Source organism: Amblyomma mixtum, chromosome 6, assembly GCF_055824585.1.
Source record: "Amblyomma mixtum isolate Tamu chromosome 6, ASM5582458v1, whole genome shotgun sequence".
NCBI classification, from domain to species: domain Eukaryota; kingdom Metazoa; phylum Arthropoda; class Arachnida; order Ixodida; family Ixodidae; genus Amblyomma; species Amblyomma mixtum.
In genome coordinates this window covers 66,273,314-66,295,444 of record NC_143017.1, presented here as the reverse complement: position 1 = coordinate 66,295,444, position 22,131 = coordinate 66,273,314, and the positions used below count along the sequence as shown (strand labels likewise).

Genomic DNA, 22,131 nt, shown 5'->3' with positions numbered 1-22,131 from the left:
AGCCACGACCAGCAGAAGTAGTGGACGGGACGCACGCAAACTCACAACTGAATTTTACTCTGATGAAAGATGACATACATACAGTGATCAAAAACGTGCTGAGAGGCCATCCAAAATCAAAGTAACAATGCCGTCACAATCTCGTGTCTACAAACCGCTCCTCACAATCGGCATGCAAAACTGATGGATTGCCAACATATACTTTTGCTTTTTTCCTCATAACATATGCCTCGAACAACTCCCAAGTACAATGGTCTCTATGCTGGTATAAAATCTTAGTTTTATCTAAAAGTAGAAGGCACACCTTCTGTCTTTTTTTCCACACTCCCTGCAGTGTTTAGCAACTTGGGAATACTCGTCCGAAGACCAATCCCTAAATTGTTTCTTTCAACGAATAACACAGCGTCCCGTCTGTTTAACAAAAACGCAACCGCAAAAAAAGGGGAATTCGTAAACCACAGCACGCACTTAGGGTGCATACCGTGACTTGTCATTTACTTGGCAAGCAAAGGCACTATGGCTAGGCATCTTTTCAGTCTTTCTTCGTGCGCAAAGGGGCCTTCTTCAAATGAGCAGAAAAACACTGCTGTCAACCCGATAATGTTGCTCAACGTTCTTCCCCCAGTTTAAGATTCAGATGCACCAGCTAGCCCAGCTTGCCGCTTGTCTGCAAACTGTCAGTTTCTGCCCAAGTAATGGTAAAGAGCCTGTGCATCTCAGCCTTGTGTTCTGACAATTGGTGATTTGGTGTTCACTGCACAAGAACCAAGTTTTTCTGAGGCAATGTCTGGCATATATTGGCTCCACTTTAAATGATTTTCCACTCGTGAGCCTCGTAGGGGCCAAGGCTTGCAGAGTAGCTACAATTCTTCACATCTTTGCGTGGTTCGCTCACTTTCTCAACACTTGAGTGCGCAGTGAGGAGCAGTTGCCTCCTCACTGCGTTAATGAGTGATTGGCTCACTGCGCCCTGCCGCGGTGGCTAAGTGGTTACGGCGCTCGGCTGCTGGTCCGAAAGACGCGGGTTCGATCCCGGCCGCGGTGGCTGAATTTCTTGAAGGCGAAATTCTAGAGGCCCGTGTGCTGTGCGATGTCAGTGCACATTAAAGAGCCCCAGGTGGTCGAAATTTCCGGAGCCCTTCACTACAGCGTCTCTCATAGCCTGAGTCGCTTTGGGACGTTAAACCCCAATAAACCAAACCAAACCATTGGCTCACTGCTTTAGTTCAGTGGGTAGTGGGCATGCACTTTTTACCTTCACTACGAATGGCAATGAGCAGGAGTTGGTCGAACATCTTTTGGCACGGCATAATTTTCATTTTTGGCTTCCTGGAATCTCGTGCATAACTTGATTGGCTCTGGCCAGTGTAAACTCCAGCAACTGACGTCCGTGTCGTTTGTACTGCAGGCAGCGGTCGGCAAGCATAATGGCGCTGTGCGCCAACATTGCCTGCCTGCTGGCTGGCATGCTGCACCCGTTTATGCCCGAGACTAGCGAAACCCTGAGACGGCAGCTGAATGTGCCCATGTTCCAGCTGGGATCTCACTTTGCACCATTCTTGAAGGCAGGCCACAAGATGAACAAGGTAAGGCGAGGAATGCGAAGTGCCGTTTGGTGTGCTGCCGTGGGTTTCGTTTTCTGGAACTGTTAGTTTACCTACTTTTCATGTTGTTTTTCCCTTTAGCCTCTTCCTCTCTTCAAGAAGATTGAGCAGGAGACGATAGACACGCTGAAAAAGCGGTTTGAGGGCAAGACACCAACGCCGCCAAAGGTACAGCTGTCTTTTGCTTTGTAAACAAAAAGCAAAAACAATACAGAAAGCTTTGGGAAGTAAGAAAAGCCAGTAGTTTCATTTTATGTGCTAGTTGCCCTATGCCTGTGCTACTAGGTCAACAGCTTGTCTTTCAAAGTGCTAGTTTGTGTGTTCCTTTGTTTTTTAACCTGTTCTCTGATAAGATACCGTATTTACTCGCATAATGATCACACTTTTTTTTTTTTTCAAAAAATTGACACAAATTAGGTGTGCGATCATTAGGGAGGGTAAATTTTTAATAAAAAAATTTTTGAGCCCCGAAAACGCAAACAAGTTGCAGGTCAGACAACCCTTGTCACTCGGGCGCGCTATCCTTCGATCTCGTCCGATAGCGCAGCAACAGCTTACAACAGCAACGTCCCGCGACGCTCAAGCTATGCATTTTACCGCCGTTGCATCGAAAAATGTCCGGTCCCTGCCGCATCGTTAAAGTAGGCGACAAATTCGCAACGCTCGCAGCACCAGATTCTGCGAACTTACTGCAATGATGCCGCCCGCGAGCGCGGGCGACAACCGCTCCGTACTCCCTAGTCATCGCTAGGCCTAACTTGTTTCGTACCGAAGCCACAGTGGACGGCGCTTTTGAACTGACCAACGCAATAATGAATGTTCTACTTATAGTGCTGCCTTACTGACAGCCTAATTGTTTCGTTTTAAAATAAATATACTATACGATCGATTTCAGCGACGCCTTAGCAGCAGAGCTGGCGTGCTAGCAGATCGGGTCACTCGTGCTGCAACGGCGGCAGCTGCTACGCGGCTGCGAGCGTAAAACGTGCTTGTATCACAGTTCTTACTCCTACCATCAACTCGGTACAGGCCAGCGATCCTCAAGGAGAATTCATTTTTGACGTTCCCGTACCCCAGGGCTTATTATTTACAAGAACAATAAAGTTTAGCCGGATCACCGCGTCACTTCGTTGCACCGCAACCCAGAATGGTGGCGAGCCTTGTGACAACGGCGAACCGTGATTCGAGATTGCCGCAGATAAGCCTGGTATCCACTTGGGACAAATTGCAGCGGCTAGTTAGGGGTGCGATCATTACGCAGGGAATAAAAAATGCCAACAAAATTCGGGGGTGCGATCATTACGTGAGTAAATACGGTACATCCTGCCTCACAGTTTTTGCACTTAATTACAGTAAAATCTCAGTGATATGATCCTGGTTGATACGAATTCATAAAATGCCCAGGCATTGTGTGCAATGGGCTGAAAGTCGGAACTTTACGAACAACACCTTCCCCACTGCGGATGACACGAATGTACAAGCTGTGACCACACTCTCATGCACTAAGTACTTGCTGCCTGTACATCGCTTACCCCGGGATCACCAATCGCGCAGTGCGCACTGTGAACAGTGAATCGTTGGTAAACCTCGTCAGCCAGAAACAGATCGGCATAAACTCTGCATGCGAATTTGTGTTAGTTTTCGATGATACAAATATTTTTTTGTGACCCCATGAGATTTGTACGGTCGAGATTCTAATGTATCTTGTCTGTTAGGTGATAACGATGCTTGCAGGCTTGGAGCGTGCTTGAGTTGTTCTTTGAAAGAATATTTAGCGGATGCAGAGGTTCATTAAAGGTTACTCAAAAATATTTTCAACTTGATGATGACATTTGTTCAATATTGTTTTCAGGTTGTGAACGGCCACAAAAATGGTGATATAAACTCTGAGAATGCACACGCCTCGGGCGACACAAGCGCGAATGCGGAGGAGCTGACGCAGCAAGTTCAATTTCAGGTGAGCAGTGTTGTGCGGGCCAGTGGCGCTCTAGTCATGGCCAGAAACTGAAATGCTGAAAAAAATAATTTATTCGATACAACAAAAGGAAAAAGTGTTGGCAGTTATGCGTGGATTTGGGTAGGCTTGTCATTGGCTTGTACGTATATAGCTAGCGGGCCTGTTGAACTAGAGTTAGTGTATTAAGTTCCATTCTGATATTTTGTTATTTTTGAGGCACTTGACTCTTGGCTTAATCTTTGTTTTTTTTTTCCCCTTTGATTATAAAGTTAGTGGCCTGGTTATATAGTACTAAGGAGCACGAGGGACTGAAGATAGTTACTGAACAGATCTTTTTTTTTCTCCAATGGCTTTTTTTCTTGACAAGAGGGCGCATCTCACAGCCAGAGGCTGTTTGTTGGCGTAGCTGTGGCAAAAGCTGCAAGTAGCCATAAAATGGACTTAATTTTGTTGCTGTGATTAGAAAGGAAGCCTGGGAATCAAGTAAATGCTCCATCAGTGGTCCTTTTGTTGATCTCATCTTGAATTGTAATCATACAGGAGGTGTTCGAGGCAGTGTACGTTCCCATTGTACATTACGTTGAAGCTTCACACATAGAAGGTATGAATTATGAGCAAACATGAGAGTTTTCCTTTAGGTTTTCGGTTTTATTTACTTTGGAACATATATACACAAGCGGGTGACAAAAGCATCTGGGCGCATAGCAAGTTGCTAGTTTGGGCCAATGCAGGCCAAATGGAAAAGGCACCCATGCGCTGTGCAATGTCTGTGCACACTAGAGAACCCCAGCTGATCTAAATTGATACTGAACCCTCCACTACAGCGCCCTTCACAGCCTATGTGTCACTTTGGGACATTATACCCCACAGTTAACTAATTTTCACAATCTGCCAGCAAGCAGTTGTGTGTGAAGAGGTTCCCGTTGCAATGTTGTCTTCATTTCTCATTCAGTTGAAACCAGTAGCGTCAGCGACAAGGCGTCAGACAGTAAATAAGCAATCATAATGACTGTTGCACTCTTTCTTTAAGAGCAGATTTATTTTGTGGCTTTGTGAACAGCTCCTGCAGTAGTAATCTCTGTCAGAGCCTTTCCTACTCACCAAGGATTGATGTTGAATTATTATTAAATTCCTGTGTTGAAACTAGATCTGAGGGCAACGTACAGTAAGGCAAAACTGTCTTCTGTGAACAACACGGATGCCATCATCTTCACATAAATGCTACTTCACGATATTACTTTGTAGGACTCATTGAAACAAAAACTGTTTTGTGGATGGAGATTTGTTGCCAAGAATCTGGAGAAAAAGAATGAGCATGTTTGTGTGTGTGTGCCCGAGGAAATGAAAAAGACTCCAGAATTTTTTATTTCTACGCTTCTTGCTGTCCCCACGCAATAAGCCTCGTCAGAGAAATGCTGTCCTCATTACAAAGTGTCATCTTTTGTAGCACGAATATATACACAAGTATCCATTGGCGATGGTGATCGTGGATGCATGTGTCCACCTTTTTAAATCCATACTGTAAATCCAAGCCTTGTTGTACAGTCACGGGTAAAAAAGATTAGCACACGAGACGGAACACCAGAGCGCCGGAATGACAACGTGTGGCGCTGCGGGTGGCGAAGAGGCTGATAACGAGATTGCCGGGCCGTTCCCATTCTACAGTATTATGGGGGTTAAGTGGACTGCCATGGACCAGCGAAATTACTGGCTAAAAGCAGCGCTATCAGCTATTGTTCCCGCGGGTTCCTTTTGACAAACCATCGCGGACATAAAAAAACGGTAATAAAAGAAGCCATCTTTGCTCATGATAACCGAGCCAAAAGCACAGTCGCGTAGGGTCGGCACTTCAACGCTCGGGTGGTGCACGCTTGATAAAGCTTACTCCCTGCCGTCCCCCCCTAGGCTGCAAAACATGGAAACGGCCCGATAAGCAGGTCTTAGTACCGCAGCGCCGCGTGGCGAGATATACGAATTCTGATCGCCAGTGATCTGTGCTAATATTTTTTGCTTGCGACTGTACAGCAGCATAGTGCAATTTGTGGCTGTGGTTTAATGGACTCGGAGAACAGATTGAAGTTGGCCAGTATCGATTGATTACTGCGTTCTAATGACAAGTGGTACCTTCACCCAAAACAGAGTGCATAAGCCAGATGAGGGCCAAGGTTTGAAATACAGGCGTCACCACCATATTTGCAAGCAGACTTTTGGAACACGACACTAGACTGCACCACCATTCACTTCCAAACAATGACCAAACAGTTCTTTTGTCGTACTGTCACAAATCTGAATAGTGACGGGAAAAATTTTACCTCCTAATTTTATCTTTTGTAGACTCACTCAAACACTATACTCGCGCTGCTACACATTACAAGACAGGACACTCACTAGACTTCGATTGAAGTTTTACTTGGGACTACAGTACTTGCAAACACAAGATAACCATTGGTCCTTAAGGGTAATGAAGTGGATTCCAAGAGAAGGCAAGCGTAGCGGGGGGCAGTAGAAAGTTACGTGGGTGGATGAGGAAGTTTGCGGGGATACGGCGGCCGCTACTGGCTAAGGACAGGGTTGATTGGAGAGACTTGGGAGGCGCCTTTGCCCTGCAGTGGGCCTAGTTAGGCTGATGATGATGACTGTACTTGTGCCTAGAAAGTGTCCAGTCTTATGAGTAGTGTGTTCTAGTGCGTGCAAGTTTGCTAGAAAAGATGAATTAGGAAGCCATTACCTACTTACTCAACGAAATGCATTAAAGGGAGACTGAAGCACTTTTTTTTTAAATCTGGCTGGCAGCAGCGTCCTATAGTTTTTCATGCTGTATGCTCGAATATCGCATCCAAATAAGGCAAAAACAAGCGCGAATTGCCTTTTTTAGCAGAAATATGCGGCCTGTGCCGCGGGGCACGCCGCGCGGCGCGCCGCCGCCCGTGATTGGTCAAGAGAGGTCGTGACGTCACTTTGAGGACTGGAGAAGCTGCCGTTGCGGATCCGGCGCTGCGCTCAGTGCAGATCGCAGATTTCCTCGGTGTTGTAAAAGCGAATATGGCGGCTTTTTTTTACTGACCTCCGAAGAAAAGTATACTACAGTTTGTTCATTCCACGTATCACCTGAAAGCAAAAAAGACACGAGCAAAAAATTCTACGCCTAGCACAAGCATACGCTAGCGTGAGAGACACGTATGCAGACCATGCGTAAAAGGTGCCAGCACAACCTCGGCTGGTATTCTCGGAAAGGAAGGGGTGCGAACAATACTCAAGTCAATTACCACCACCGGACGCCTCCTGGCTCGCCCGAAAGAGCGTCATCCTAAAGAAAAGGCCCAAAGCGCTGTGTACAAAATATCCTATTCTCACTACCCGGCGTAGGTTGGGGCAAGAAAGTACTTCAAGGAAACGATGAAGCAGCACAAAGATGATGTCAAAATTAGCAAAGCGCAGTGGCCAAGCACTGCGAGGCATGTGACCACAGGATATTGAAGGAATCATTGTGCGCTGGAAACCAAGCTAAATGCGCGCACAAGGCTGCTGCTTCACTCGTGACGCGTTCAGCAGATGCCAGAAAATATTAATCGCTGACAGAAAATATTAATCGCTGCCTCGGAAACATTCGCCCTTCCTAGATTTGCAGTTTAGGTTCAGTGAAGTAGTGGCCAACTATATGTGTGTTTAAAAGCCAAGCTAGCTGCAACTCGTTCGCTGCCACAACTTGAAGAAGAAACCGACTAAGGTTGCGAGACATGGTGTTTTTTTGCAAAAACTTGGTTGGCATTCATTTCTCTGTTAAATTTGCATCCGAAATCAGAACGTCGGAACGCTTTCATTTTAATCGCTTAGCTACGATTAAACAAGATGCCGCATATGAAGAGCTTCGATGCTTGCTTGCTTTGCTTTATTGTGTTCTGCTTTGCTTGCTTGCTTGGACACGTCGAACCGAGTATAAAATCCCTAACCGAGCCTTGCTGAGCACGCCTCAAGTGGTCTGGCCGCACCTAAGCTGAGAAGAGCAACACATGCTTGAGCCTCTATTAGGTTTCTGCAGGGGCTTAGTAAGCATGTTTCTACTTTTAGAAGAAGAGGCGCTTCTTCGAAATAGTGACACGACTCTCATGCGCGAGGAAATGAAAGGAACTGCGTCATGGTTCAGCCGCGACAGAAATCTCCAGAGATCACAGCTCTGCATGTAGCCGGTCTCACGAAAGTGCTTCGAGCAGAGTACGCTTGCTTTGGTCGGCTTGAATTCTTCGTCACAGCAGCGAGCGCTTGCGCTGCGAGCGTATGATCTTGCGGAAAACAGTGGAAGACAATACAGTCGCGGGCGTAGTTCGTGGAGACGAAAGCAGAGTAGTAGCTCGTGTTGAATCTGATTCTCAAGGTCGGCTGACATGCTTTGTACGTCACAACGCACGCAGTACGAGGAACAACGCATGCAGCACGAGAAACAACGCGCGCTGAAAGCTCTCCGGGTGCGCCGAAGTATCCCCGGCTCCTCAACGTGACGTCACGTTGGCCGACATGGACGAGGTTTCCCTCTCCGCTGTTCTCCTCTCCTGCGGTCGCGCGAGATTTAAACATCGCGTTTTTAATTGGTGATTGCGCCACTGTTTTGGCCAAAATCAAAAAAATAATTTCACAGACGTGATCGGCAATGACACTACTTCAAAACCCTAAAAAATTAGCTGATTCGAAAAGCGCCTCAGTATCCCTTTAACAAAAATTTTAAATGCAATCTTCTCACCAGTAAGGCTTGTTTTGCTACTGGACATACATGGACATCGCAAGACATTAAGAACATAAATTGAATGGACCTGACCTCAGGGTCCCTTAAGGTTTTCTTGTACCAGAGCCGTTGTACCCATTAACAGGCTCAGTGAAGGTGCACTAGTGCTGATGACACTCTTGTCTTTTCCTTTACCTACCAGGGCAACAAGGTCAGGGAACTCAAGGCAGCAAAGGCAGACAAGGCCACCATCGACAAGGAAGTGGCCCGTCTGTTGGAACTCAAAAAGCAGCTGGCATCGGCTTTGGGCCAGGAACTGCCGGCTCCCTCAAATCAGAAACGTGGGGGCCAGAAAAAGAAGAAATGACCACACACTTAACTGAGATATGAGCCACTTATTTATTTCGTAAATAAATCCAGAGCACGCACACAGGCGATAATGTGCAAAATGTCTGTTTTTCCCGTTAGTCGAGAGACATTCACTGAAGCACAGCCTTGAAATTCTTCAGACAGCTACGAAAGAGAGAAATTGCATTTGGGCAAAACGGGGCAGTACACATGCAAGTGTGCCATTATAAAAGCTTGTTTTCAGTACAAACCACGCCTACACAAAACTTGCATGCTTTTTTTTTTATATTCAAGCTCCTAGTAACACACAGTAGAAGTTCATACCACAGTCAGGCAAGAGACGTTAATACTACAAAGATGCAGGTTCAGAGATTGCTATAAGCCTTCGGGAATACATCCTCACCGGGGCTTTGTATTGCCGAACTGCCTGTTACGTGCAACTGAAGGTCAGAAAAAAAAGTCCATGCAAAAGCTGCAAGCTCTGCAGATGACATGACCTCGGTGCACAAGTACGCTTTACTTCCCAAGCAAGAACTGACCTACCTGGAGATGGCATTAGTGCCTACCACAACCTGCCCATATTTACATTTACGAGGCATGAACTGCTACAGCAGCTATAAAGGTGTGAAATTTCTGGTTTTCTATATAAAATTAACAAAGGTGAACTATCCAAGCACCAATAGGCACAGAGTGCTTGAAAATTTGTGCAAAGGCTAAGCTGAGGGACATGTCGTGTATTCTGGTTCATCACTGATCCTTGTGGCAAATTAATTGTATCCCTCCAAACAGTATATGCGCAGTAGTTTTTTTGTAATGTATTTCTGCGGTGGTCCACAACAGGCTGCCAAATCAGTGCAGCTGGAAGCTATTCTGAAAGTTAGTGGTTCCATCTGCAGGAATGTACCCTTACTCTTTATCAAAGTTTGAATGCATTCATGCAGTCTCCTTGGCACTGCATTTGTGTGCTTTCCTATGTACTACTCTGTAGACAGCCATGTTCGCAAAAATGCCTGCAGGAGCAGGTGGTTGAAGACAGCTCATAGCTAGGGGTGGGACTTTTCAGTTTAAACCGAAAAAAAGATAACAGTACACCAAACCCACTTTTTAAAATCCTGTTTTAACCGAAAACGGTCAGTATTCTTAGCATGCAAAGCCAGCCGGCTGTTAAATGCCAGTCACACTTCGTCGAAGTTGAAAATTAACTGTGACAATGATATTTTTGGATAAGCACCGCAGTTGTGCGATTTCAGGTACTACTACGCTAGCTTACATGCCTCTGCAGATTGGAAGCCTTGCAGCCTTCTAGCTAAGCACTGTTTGTTCGCTATAATCACCTGCTTAGAGCAGTTAGTCAGTTTAGTATGTTAATTGGCTGCTTGTAGGACACTCACACGAAAAACTACAATCTGGCTACCACGATGTTTGAGCGGCAGTTGCAATGCTCCTGCCGCGGTGGCTCAGTGGTTTACGGCGCTTTGCTGCTGACCCGAAAGACGCGGGTTCGATCCGGGCCACGGCGGTTGAATTTCTTTGGAGGCGAAATTCTAGAGGCCCGTGTACTGTGCGATGTCAGTGCACATTAAAGAACCCCAGGTGGTCGAAATTACCGGAGCCCTCCACTACGGTGTCCCTCATAGCCTGAGTCGCTTTGGGGCATTAAACCCCAATAAACCGAAACCAAAGTTCCACTGCTGCCATGAACATGCAGACCATGTGATGCCACGCCCTTGCTCTTGACCCACGCAACAACCAAACGATAACATGTCAACCCAGTTCCTATCTCATTTGAGCAACTGTTTTTAATTTTTTAATGACAGCAATTTCTCCAACATGCCATGCTCCAAGTACTACCATTTTCCAGTGGACTACTGGTAAATAAATTGTTCAGAATGACAAAAACACAGAGATAGACATTAAGGGACTTTTGACCACACAGAATTGCTACATTAAATCACCGAAAAAAGTCACTATTTCATTCGTCGAAAATAATATTTGCCGGAAAAAAAAAAAAGTAAACTTGCGCTCCGAAGTAAAAACCAAAAAGTCAGTCGAATTCTCAAAAAATAAAAGCTGAAAAGTCCAACCCCTACTTATAGCAGCACACACTAGGTAAACATACATGCAAATGGCGCCAAGTATTCCTGAGATAATACATGAAAGTGAAACAAAAAAAAAAAAACTGAGCATTAACTATCACAACCACTTGCCTCTGAACACCTGTGACCGATAAAAAATGGCTAAGGCTATTCTCATCACAGCAATGACATGCAACCAGACAAGTTTGGGATTTGGCGGCACCCTCTGAACGCGCTAGCTGAAAAAGAAAGGGGGCTGCGTAAAGAACATTTCACAGTGCATAAGTTGTTAAGTAATTAAATACATATATGAGGCACGACTGCCAACATGCTTCAGTTTGTCACCTTCAATCTAAAACTTGTGCGCAGTGGATCATGACATGGCAAGTTATGTTTTCAGACAGATTCCGACAAAGTTGTTACTTGACACACCAGCTAACTCGTACAGGTCAGCCATGGTAAAGAAGGCAAATATAACTTGTGGATGATGCTTACTAAATGGTCTTGCAGCAGCGACAAAAAGACTTCTTACGCTTCCCCGTATGAGAGAAAAATATCAAAACCTTGCACTCGTACATGACGCAAACAGACCCATTAGTTATATCTCACGTAGGTGAGTAAACAGCTCTTGGTAAGCAACACAAGATGTTTATCTTCTCTTGTACTTATAAGAATGTGCCGCAACAAAATGCCTCCACACTTTGTACACTTCTCGCACACTTGCGGTAAAAAAAAAAAGGAAACCTTAAACTGAGAGAGCAACTTCTATGAGCAACTGGTGGGTTAATACTACACATGGGGCACACAAATTGTGACAATAAACAGACTGGTGAAAAAAAAAAACTGGCCCTCTGTTTCTGTAGGCATCTTTCTCGAGTCAAGCAAACAATTATGCTCCATTAGATTCGCTCACATGTATGCCACTCTCGCCTTGAAATAGGTAATCATTTTATATCAAAATGCATCTTAAATAAAGCTTGCTATGTGCAGCACAAACCACTGACACAACTTCAAGGTGGGCTCACACTTTTTTGAGATTTGTGTTCCAAGGAAAACCATAAACACCATAACCAAGGAAAAGGAGCAATTATGAACTGAGCAAGTAACCGCAGCATAAAGAAAAGGAGATTTCAGACCACTCTCCTCTCATAACTGTATCAGGTCATAGCTACTAATGGCAAAAAAATTACAAGAACATATGCTAACGTACAGGGAAAGTTTTCAGGCTTTCAAGAAGGCTGAGCAATGGCTTCCCATTTTTCTCGTAAAAAGTGTGTTGCAATTCGCATTATGTTTCCCTCACACATACTGCTGCACAACAAGTTGCGCAGCTCGGCAGAGCACTACGCAGTTTTGTTCTGTTGTTCCCTACAATGTAGCAGCCCGGCATCTGCCACGGCCAGCTTATGATCACACGCATTTATGCACACAGAGAGCAAGATTTGGGGGTTACGGCTAGATGTAATTTATAGTGTCATCCAAAAGATTTATAGAGGAAAGTGATCGATCAGGAAAAAACTCGCAGGACGTTTCCCACAGCCTCAAAGAAGTCCTCTAAGATGCTACCGGGTCCACAGTCACTGTCAGAGTTGGCAATTTTATCAGTTTTGCATCTTCCTTCAAAAGGTGCACTCTTAACCATTCCTGAAAGGTTAGAGAGTACCACAAACAAGAGTTGAGACACAGCACTGAACTCTAAAAGCACTCTGCATCTGTCTAGCTCTTGGAATGACTTGCTTCAACAGCTGGGTGTGCCCCTGTCACGTGGCTTAAACTCAACACGCTACGGCTTAAACTCGACATGCTACAGTGCGCACACTCCACATCTGCACGCATGCTGTGCGGTTCAGTTCTACAGAACGTTTTTGATAATGTCCCCACATAAGTTGGGGAATTTATCTTTGAAAAACCACATGACAGGGACACCAAATAAAAGAAATATATCACATACCACCCTGTTGAGAAAGGCTGCTGCCAACACTGAACGAGTATCTTGAACACACAAAGCAAAACAAACAATGCTTAATAATAAATAAGTATACTTGCGTAAAATTGAAAAAAAAAGGATAAAATGAGAGTTGTGCAGAGAAAACAGCTGCAGTCACAAATACAGCATGTGCGGCAGACTGTACTTGGCTCTCGTAACAAGGTCGCACACTTTGGCATGAAGAAACTGCAGCAATGTGCAGTAAGTAGCTTTACGGTAAGCAACTCGTTTGTTTATGAAGCTCGGCTGTAAGTACAGCAAGTTTGATTATGGTGAAATGCAGGGGTAAAAATAAATAGTTGCACTAAACACCACTTTTATAACAGATCATCCATCAATATAAACGTGGGAGATTGCAATGCATGTTGCCTATAGTAAGAAGAGGGAACAACGGGTTGCACAATTTAAGGGAATGTGGTCCACTGAAGTGCAGACTGAATTCTCTACAATCACCACTAAATGTGCTAATAGTGTCAACAGGTTCGAGACTCGGACCTATTGACACAATCAATACAACAAACATTTCTTCATAAGCTCCACAAAAGGGAACTGCAAAGGCTTCCTCATAGAGGTATTCCATTGACACTACTAATTCATTGGCACATCAATTAGGTTGTCAAATCACAAACTTCGCAGTGCATTTGTTCAAGCATGGAACTGATTAAGCTCTCCTAAAAGAAAGCTTCTGTCCTAACAGCTAGGGCTACGCTAGGGCAACATTACTATTGTTTTTATTTTTTTTAAGTAACCCACTAAGGGCTGCAAGCTAGCCTGCACAATGGCCAATCCCAATTCACTCACTACAGATTAATTCTTCCACAAACTTCATTGCCTAAGCACTGCAAATCTGCAATGCCTGCAGATCATACACACACACACCAGACACCGAGTAGCAGATGTGCAACCACCACCAGTGACCTCTTAGCCACATAAGTCAATAAATAAGTGATACTAGCTACCAGAAATTTGCAGCTTCCTCTTTAAGCTTGACCCTATTAGGCAAGGCGCAGAGCTGCCGAAGGCATAAAAATGCGACATTAGCAGCGAGACAACCGCAGCGGTGACCCTAACCATCCATCTCCTCCATCCTGCAGTGAATGGCAGTCTCCACAACCTCCAGGCTGGCGTAGTCCAACTCTTTGATGAGGCACAGCACGGCTGAGAGTATGTTTGCATTCTGCAAGCCAATGCCAAAATGAGAAAACCTAGTGAGTGAACGCAAGAGATTTGGATTGGATTGAATTGTAAAGCTTTATCTGTTCAACAGATTTAGAGGTGCACTAAAGAGGAATCTGAACTCGTCTTTTTGCCGCGGGAAATCAATCTGCACGTTCCGAGCATTCTTAGAAACTTCGATTTATTGCCCTGTGTGGCTGATTTGCCTAATTAAATCGAATTAACGTCCAGCTCCTGCCTTTTTTTTTTTTTTAATTCTCCCTCGTACGGTGGGCGGAGTCGACCAACGCGTGGAGTGCCTTTCAGCCAGTCCCGCGGCGGCTTGCCGCTCTGCCATCGGCGGAGTAATACGTAGTAGTCCGTAGAAGCAAATAGTTAGCGCGTATTTTTATTTCTGCGGGCTTATTTCCCGGCTATATTATCTGCGAATGAAACTATTTATTCACGGAAACCTAAAAAAACAAAATAAAGCGAAAACAAAGCCTCCACGGAGCTGGCTGCAAGGCACTCCACGCGTTGGTCGACTCCGCCCACCATACGAGGGAGAATTAAAAAAAAAAGGCGGGAGCCGGACGTTAATTCGATTTAATTAGGGAAATCGGCCACACAGGGGCAATAAGCCAAAGTTTCTGAGAAAGCTCGGAACGTGTAGATCGAGTTCCCGCGGCAAAAAAACGAGTTCAGATTCCTCTTCTGTGCACCTTTAAGGAAGGTTTTAGACCTAAATTTCTCTTTTCATCCTCAATGTGCCACAAAATAAAAGTGACAACTTGCACCATTTTTGCACACGTGAGCCCAATGGTCCACACTCAAAACCCTTAATCTTGTCAATTCTCCCATTCCGGAATTTTTTTCTACCCCTTATTCTGCTACCTCTGCTAATTACCACTTCTGCAAGAACAAGCTGCATAACCAAACAAACTTTCAAGAGTAGTCTTGGCACAGACCACAACTAGGTACAAGCTACAGCCAAAGTAAGTATGCATCACAAAGCGCATTCCTCTCACAAAGTGCGAGACATGTTAAACGGTGAGCACAGCTCTCCTCAAAACACCACAGCAATGGCCCCAGCTTACCTTTTTGAATTCATTTCGTTAGTTAATTATTTGTTTTCCCAAAACAGTTAAGCAGGGAGCAGAAAAAGGAGCTGCCAACGCACTGACCCTGTTCTTGCCACCCTTCGGCAGCAGGCGTGTCGGAGAGCCTTTCTCAGCTTTGTGCGGCCTGTGCACCTCGGCATACATGGCAGCACAGCCCCTCGCGTTGCCGTCGCCCGGCGGCGGCGACATCAACGCATCCGATTCCAGGGAAGAATGCGTGTGCAGGTACTCCACGGAAGAAAACCTTGAGAAACATATATACATTTTTTTTTTAATTTCCAGCAAGGCGGGCCAGACACAAACATTTCCCAAATTTCAACAGAGTTGTAACAATCACACCCCGCGCAGAGCCTTATGTCCCTGCCCTTTTGCGCAGTTTTACTTTCGCCGACGAATGAACTACCGCACAAGCACATTCTGTAAAGACAGTTTATTGCATTTAAGAGAGAAAACATGAGTGGAAAATGCTGCAATCCACAGCATTTCGCGAAGAACGTCAGTTTCATTAGCGTCCTTTACTACAGCTTCACGCCGATTATGAGCTACAGCACCTACAGCCCTTGGTGAGGCTCGGAAATCTACTCCAACAAAATTAGGTTTCTGCTGCACTGGCCACCTGCTTGGCTCTGGCACTTAAAGCCTTTCCTGGCAACACTGAGAGACAACCCAGTCCAATACAGCTGTGCTTGCAAGCACTTCATGTTTAACAATGTGTTCTTCCAGGCAATAAGATAACACACTGCCTGATTTCCATGCTGTATATGCCCGACATACAGTAGTTACTCACACAATGAATTCACTTCCTTTTTTTCGCAAGAAAACATAGAGAAATTTGGGTGTGTATTTATCACACGAGGCAACATATTAGCAAATTTTTTTTATTTTGACAACACAAGTAGCAAATGAGTTCAATATGCGAGCACATTTATTATGCGAGTAAGCAAGTTATTCGAAACCTCCAGCGCATATGAAGTGAATAGGCCTCGCAACGCCCCAGAACAAGGAGCAAAAAATGTACTTCGCGAGGGCAGTGACGAGGGGAATGACCACTGCCTACTGGGAAACAAGACGGCCTTACCGTCGAGTGTCACCCAGCTGAGCACTGCCCTGTCTTGCAGCTACAGGATCATCCCCTTCAAAAAGGGCCACTGGATCACACGTGATTTCTGCACTCTTGCGCAACCTGCACAAGAACAACAACTTTGTTCAGCAGTCATTCGTGACTTGACTGCGCTCTCATTACACATACGAATTTTAAGCAAGCTAGGGCATAAAAGAGGTGTAGAAGACAAGGACGAACAAAATGACAAATTGCTGAATTCCTCCGTCCTCACCTTCTAGGCTGCTTTCACGGCCCTCTTATGAGCCAAAAGGGAAGGCGTAGAGTTGCCTCTCGGGCGGGCACTTTATGCGCGTCTGTGTAGGGGTTATAAGCTACTCTAAGGTAAGGCGCAGTAGAAGTCGTACAATGGGTGGACACCTGGACAGTACAGTGAAGGAAGGGATTAAAAAAAAAAAGGAGCTAAAGGGACACGATTACAATACTCAGTAATGTGTAATTAGAGCACAGCTGTTTTAAACTCGCAGGACGAGTATGCTGCTCCGTAAATGCAATCGCTTAGTGCTGTGCCAACACCACCAAGATACGGCTATGTAAGCCGCAGAGGCAGAAGTGCGCCACCAACGTCAACAAGATCCAGCTATGAAAGTGGCTTCATCACTACAGTTTACATTAACCAAACTTCTACACTAAAACGCATAGATCACCCATACCAGCTGCACTGTATTATAATAAAGCACTGCTCAGTATCCCGATTGTGCAGCGAATTTTAATGCAAAAGCACCACTGGTCTCATAACCCGGAAAACGTGGGTCTATGGTGAAGCCTGTGAAGTTCGTCACATGATGTGGGAACTGGAGAGAAATAAACAAGACTTTGAATGAGGGTGACCTTGGCCAACCTGGACAAATAAAATAAATATTCGGAAGGTCTTTGCCCAAAAGGCACTGACCTAAAGGCATTTGAACTCAAGGCCTTTACCCTGATTGCATTTACCCTGAAAGCCTTCACCCTAAAGGCCTTTATCATAAGCCGCCACGGTGGCTCAGCAGTTATGGTGCTCGGCTGCTGACCCGAAAGACGCAGGTTCGAACCCGGTCGTGTATTCGCCAACTGCAGCCTGTACAGCCACAAGGCTTGAAACCATGGTGAATTGATCACGGTGACTGAAGATTGTCACAACGGCTTCCCTAAAAGGGATAATTATTTCCTAAATAATGCTTAAACGGCATTATATGCCACTAAGCATCACGATTTGCGACCTAAAGGGGGAAAAAATAAGAAATGAAATTTAAAAAAAAAAACAATAAAATTACAGTACAGAGAGCGGAGTCGAACGGCCGACCTTCCATACGCAACACGTGCCTCTAATCCACTGCGCCATAGCGGCGATGTCAAGCCGTCGTTCTGAATGAATATTTATAACGAGCCTTAATGGTGGCTGCTACCTGCCGGTGGGCGGCGCTGTCATCGCTGGCTGTACCGGCTGCATTTGGCGAACACGCAACCCGGTCGCGGCAGTCAAATTTCAATGGAGGTGAAATTCTTAGAGGCCCATGTACTATGCGATGTCAGTGCACGTCAAAGAACCCCAGGTGGTTGAAATTTCCGGAGCCCTTCACTACGGCGTCCCTCATAGCCTTAGTTGGGTTGGGACGTTAAAACCCCATAAACCAAACCAAACCGTTTACCTTATGGATTGCCATTGTTTTGTAATCAACTGCACCAGATGCAAATGTTCAGTTTCAATGTTTTGATTGCTGTTGCATACATACGCTCACTTTATGGGCCTGCATGAGCTTGAGGTACTGGCCCAGCAGTTGCTTGCTTATGAATATTTATACGTTAGAACTGCATCAAGCTTGCACATGTCCCACCAATGAGCACGCACACAAAGCAAGACTGACCTTCTGCCCGAGTGATCCATAAGTGTCTGAACCCGTGCGTGAAATGCATGCTGCTCGGCAGGTGACATGCCCTGGCACGATACGTGGCTGTCCTGAGGCATGTTGGGGAGCACAGGGGAGCAGGCTGCTTCGGCCAGCCGTGGCGGCTCTTTGCATGGAGTGCTGCACAAACACCAATGTCTGCATTAAAGGGGCTGCGAAACACTGCTTGGGGGGATACCGGCTATACTTCAGGTGGATTCTTTATGTCACACAGATGTTGACTTAAAAAGAATTACAAGAATCGATGCACAGGAACGGGAGTTATTCAATGAAGAAATTTCAAAATACAAGCAAACAAAACGCTGCCCTCAACTCGATTTTGGCGGGCCTTCCCACTCCTATTTCGCTCTCCCAATGACGGCACTTGGGGCAACCAATCAAAACAGCCTGCCAGAGCATGTCGCGGAAGTTTGCACTCCATGGTTGCCCGATCTTTGTAACTCGTTCTTGCTGAAACTGGCAGCGTCGTTTCCATGCCAGAGCCCCTGGTGGTGTATTTTTATTTTACTTGCTTTGCAGGGCTTTTATCTAAGACGAACAAGTTGTTTTTGTTGATCTAATATAAAACACCGACAGGTGACAATATGTGTCTCTATTTATTCACACAATTTGCAGTATATTTACTGTTTGTCTAATCATCAAGCTCGCGCCAGTTGATGTCATATCCGCTGCTAAAGCCCGCCACTGTGTGAGCCATGAATTTGTTTTTGGGAGGACATTAAAATATTAAAAAACGAATATACATGGTATTACCGACGCTAATAGCACCATTGTAACTCACTGTATGCGATCAACAGGCAAAACAGTCAACTAAGATTGTGTTTCTGGGCCCCTTTAAGGGCACACACACACACCAGCCAATTCACGTGGTCTCACAATTGGCCGATGGCTATGGTGAAAAACGACACAAGGTTCAGCCAATTACTGCGAGGGATAAAACGTGCAAACTGCACAAAATAGTGCCAAGTTTAAATACAATAAAGGAAAGATGTAGGAGTGGAGGATGTTACCCTTTCATTCATGACGAAGGTGGCTATGCCATTAAAAAATAAAAGGAAGAACTGCAAATGCAACACACAGCGTGTCAAAGAAAGATGGCAGCAGTTAGGTGACCGGCACAGTACTGCAAGCTACAAGACGCTGTATGCCAGGTGATGAAAAAAATGTAAGCTACGCTTCTGGTCACTGAAAATGAAATTCTGCCATGTATCCTAAAATGCGCATAAAAGCTTATCTGCATAATGCTGTTCTAATTGCGAAAAAGACTTACAAAAAAATGTTTGACGTCTCTCCTTCTCAAAAAGGAACAGTGCGTCAAGAGTGAATCGAGTGTCAAAGCAACAAATAGCAGCGAGCGCACGTGTATCCACTGCAGACGCGACACCCCCAATGAGCTGATAACAGTGAGCCAAGAGAGGGAGGAAAAGACTGATATCCAAGGGCTTAACTTTAAATATTGCAGCGAAAGACAAGAAGACAATAAATGGGCCACTCTGTCTGAACTACATGCCCTCCTTGATGTAGAAATTAGAGATGCAAGCAAAGAAAAAAAGGAAGATGTTCCATCTCAAATGCACGCAAAACAAGCACACCTCGTCCATGCAAACTGAAGTACCAAATACAAGCTTTACTTTCAGGCACTGTGACTGGCTGGCTTACTAAGAAAGAAAACACAACAAATAAAGATACAAACTCACAGCTGCCATTAGAAGAGACGCAAGACAAGCTGCCCAAAACATTACTAAATAGAACACAGTAAGTAAATAAAAAACAAAACGACACACGGGATGAGAAAAAGCACCAGACTCTGCACTTAGCTACACTCATCATCATCATCCTGACTACACCCACTGCAGGACAAAGGCCTCTCCCATGTCTCTCCAGTTAACCCTCTCCTGTGCCAGCTGCGGCCACCTTATTCCCGCAAACTTCTTAATTTCTTCCGTCTAGCAGCAATGCATAAATTTAGGATATTCCATTCAGCTCCAAATGCAGGAACACAACACCTAAGGAGCACGGAGATCATAAACATCCTCACTTGTTGACAGCAGGGCTTTGGAAGGCAGCCGGTCTGTTTGGGACACTGGCTTCTAAGGCAGGCGCTTCCACTTCCAGGTCCCTGGGGCGTGAGGCATTGCTGTACTTGTGATGCACATCCTCCGAGCCATTCTGGCGGCCTTGTGGTGGACTGGGTCTAGATGGAGGCTGGCTGCTTGGATGCTGACGGTTGCTGTGATTGCCAACAGGTGCTGGTGGCGGCGACTCTTCTTCTGTAGCACCAGTAGCGCCCAAAGTGGGAAGAATCAACACAGCCCCCTGCACCTGCGCTCTCTCAACCTCGTGACTTTGAACAGCTGGTATGAAGTAAAAAGGAAAAAGGAAACAACCTTTGAGTGAACAAGCACACCTCCGTGTCGTACGAGTACTTGCAACACGAAAACTTGCCATTACGGGTAATAAGTTCCAACGCACTGTCTCCCACATACTGCTGGATCCAACATATTTTAGATGCATGGTTTCAAACTATAATGCACATCTCGCGCTTGCGCGGGTAGAGCTTAACAACAATCGCCAATACATTTGAGCATCACTTTTACCAATTGAGCAGAGCTGCTCTTAGGTTAAAAGGGGACATGGTTTATTAATTGGCAATTCCTGTTCTGATAACTAGCAAAAAGCAATGACAGAAGAAGCTCTGTAGTTCTAAAAACCGATTTTGCAACATTGCTTTGCACATTTTCATGTTGGCCTGAAGCATTTAAATTAATTTTGATTATTAAGTACAATGCAAACACGCTCCACTAGACGACCGCGATGACATTCACAAGCCCGACACAAAGTTTGTGGATCATATGCGAGGGACTCACTCTGATTGTCCAATTTCTGTAGACTTGGAAGATGCCTTAGAACTGTCATCCTGTAGTTCTCATTTTCCGCACAAGGGTTATCAGCCAGCCAAAGGTTCTTCAGCTTGGGAAGATCTTTTAAGTACAGAACTTCGTTCAAGTCTTGGATATTGTTCTTCCGAATGTAAAGCTCTTGGAGATTCTTGCAATGCGCGAAGTCGGCCAAGGTGCTGATATTGTTGACGCTGGAGTAAAAAAAAAAATCTAAATTAGACCACGGAAAGCCGACAAGTGTAAACTGGGGCAAGAGCCCGCAACAACTTCTTGCTTGATTACTTGTTTTTTTTTTTTTTCAAGCAAAACATACCTCAGTGAGAGGACCTCAACATGAGACATCTTTCGCACGATGCTGACATCCTCCAACTCGCTACCCCTGCAGGAACAAACGGTTTAGTAAAATCGCACGGCTACTCACTGCAGCAAAGCTGTCAGTATGGAAACTGAATTTACCAGCAGTTTAGTTTTCGGACGCTCTTCAGGTCCTGTGCTCGCGTACGTGAAAGTACGCAATTTTCCGTGAGCACACTCATTGCCGATTTCCCAGTGGATCCTGAGTAGCGTTAAAAGATCATTCTTAACAAAACACGTAAAATCAATCAGTCGGCGTCTATTTTCTTACCTTCTTAAAGCACCAGTACAGATTTCGATTCTTTGGGCACGTTCAGGCTGATAGCCATCACCAAAGGCATTCGAAGAACCACCTAAATGCAGAGCGTTGCTACACGAGTAGGTGCCAAAGCAGGTCCGCCGGTCCTACGGCGCGGCGATTTTCGATGAAGGGCCTTGTGTATACCATGTTAGGCAATGAACACGAACACGCTGGACAACTGGCAGTCATCACACGGCGGGTGAGAAGGATAGGCCGACAATTTCACAATCACGCGCTTATCGCTGCAAATATGCTCAGGAATTCAGCCTCGTTGATCGGACGCAGATAAACAACGAATGATTTTTGTATACATTGCCTTGACAACAAGACCGCGCCGCGGAATGTCCACTACATTGGCACAGAACACGTAAACATCGCTTCGCCATTTACGGCGCACTCTACCTGTTGGAGAGCACCGTATCTGGACTGCGTGCACCCGTAAGTTCCCAAATACGTCCGCGTTGTCATAACGCACGTGCCCACGTCTAAACCGTGAGCTCTTGTTATCTTTGCGCTGTATATTGTTGTCCTAATGCTTGACTCGGTACTAGAGCAAAATATGTGTGCCAAATCAATCGCAGTGTCATTCGTTAGCACAATGCG

At 45.3% G+C, this 22,131-nt stretch overlaps 2 protein-coding genes across 2 annotated transcripts in view; one reads left to right on the top strand and one right to left on the bottom strand.

Annotated features, from left to right (window-relative positions):
* Positions 1–8,727, top strand: part of MetRS (methionyl-tRNA synthetase 1) — a 29,907-nt gene extending 21,180 nt beyond the window's left edge. The window contains exons 18-21 of the mRNA XM_089548035.1: positions 1,409–1,586; positions 1,686–1,772; positions 3,457–3,561; positions 8,481–8,727. Coding sequence (XP_089404161.1) covers positions 1,409–1,586; positions 1,686–1,772; positions 3,457–3,561; positions 8,481–8,645 — 535 coding nt within the window. The 3' untranslated portion in view covers positions 8,646–8,727. The remainder of the gene's footprint in view (positions 1–1,408; positions 1,587–1,685; positions 1,773–3,456; positions 3,562–8,480) is intronic.
* On the bottom strand, positions 8,659–22,131 carry LOC149339274 (uncharacterized). The gene is made up of 10 exons (XM_089548036.1): positions 21,499–22,131; positions 21,330–21,429; positions 21,187–21,252; positions 20,841–21,064; positions 20,012–20,327; positions 17,932–18,093; positions 16,043–16,147; positions 15,028–15,208; positions 13,760–13,865; positions 8,659–12,345 (listed from the first exon to the last, which is right to left on the bottom strand). The coding sequence occupies exons 2-10, from the start codon at positions 21,407–21,409 to the stop codon at positions 12,209–12,211; spliced, it is 1,377 nt and encodes a 458-aa protein (XP_089404162.1). The 5' UTR covers positions 21,410–21,429; positions 21,499–22,131; the 3' UTR covers positions 8,659–12,208.

Excerpts from the sequence above, each read along its gene's own strand:
- LOC149339274 (XM_089548036.1), bottom strand. The coding sequence starts at position 21,409 with ATGAGTGTGCTCACGGAAAATTGCGTACTTTCACGTACGCGAGCACAG. Across the intron at positions 18,094-20,011 it reads CAAAGCCCTGCTGTCAACAA|CACTCCATGCAAAGAGCCGC; the intron begins GTGAGGATGTTT and ends GTGTTTGTGCAG. Across the intron at positions 12,346-13,759 it reads CAGGATGGAGGAGATGGATG|GAATGGTTAAGAGTGCACCT; the intron begins GTTAGGGTCACC and ends CTAACCTTTCAG.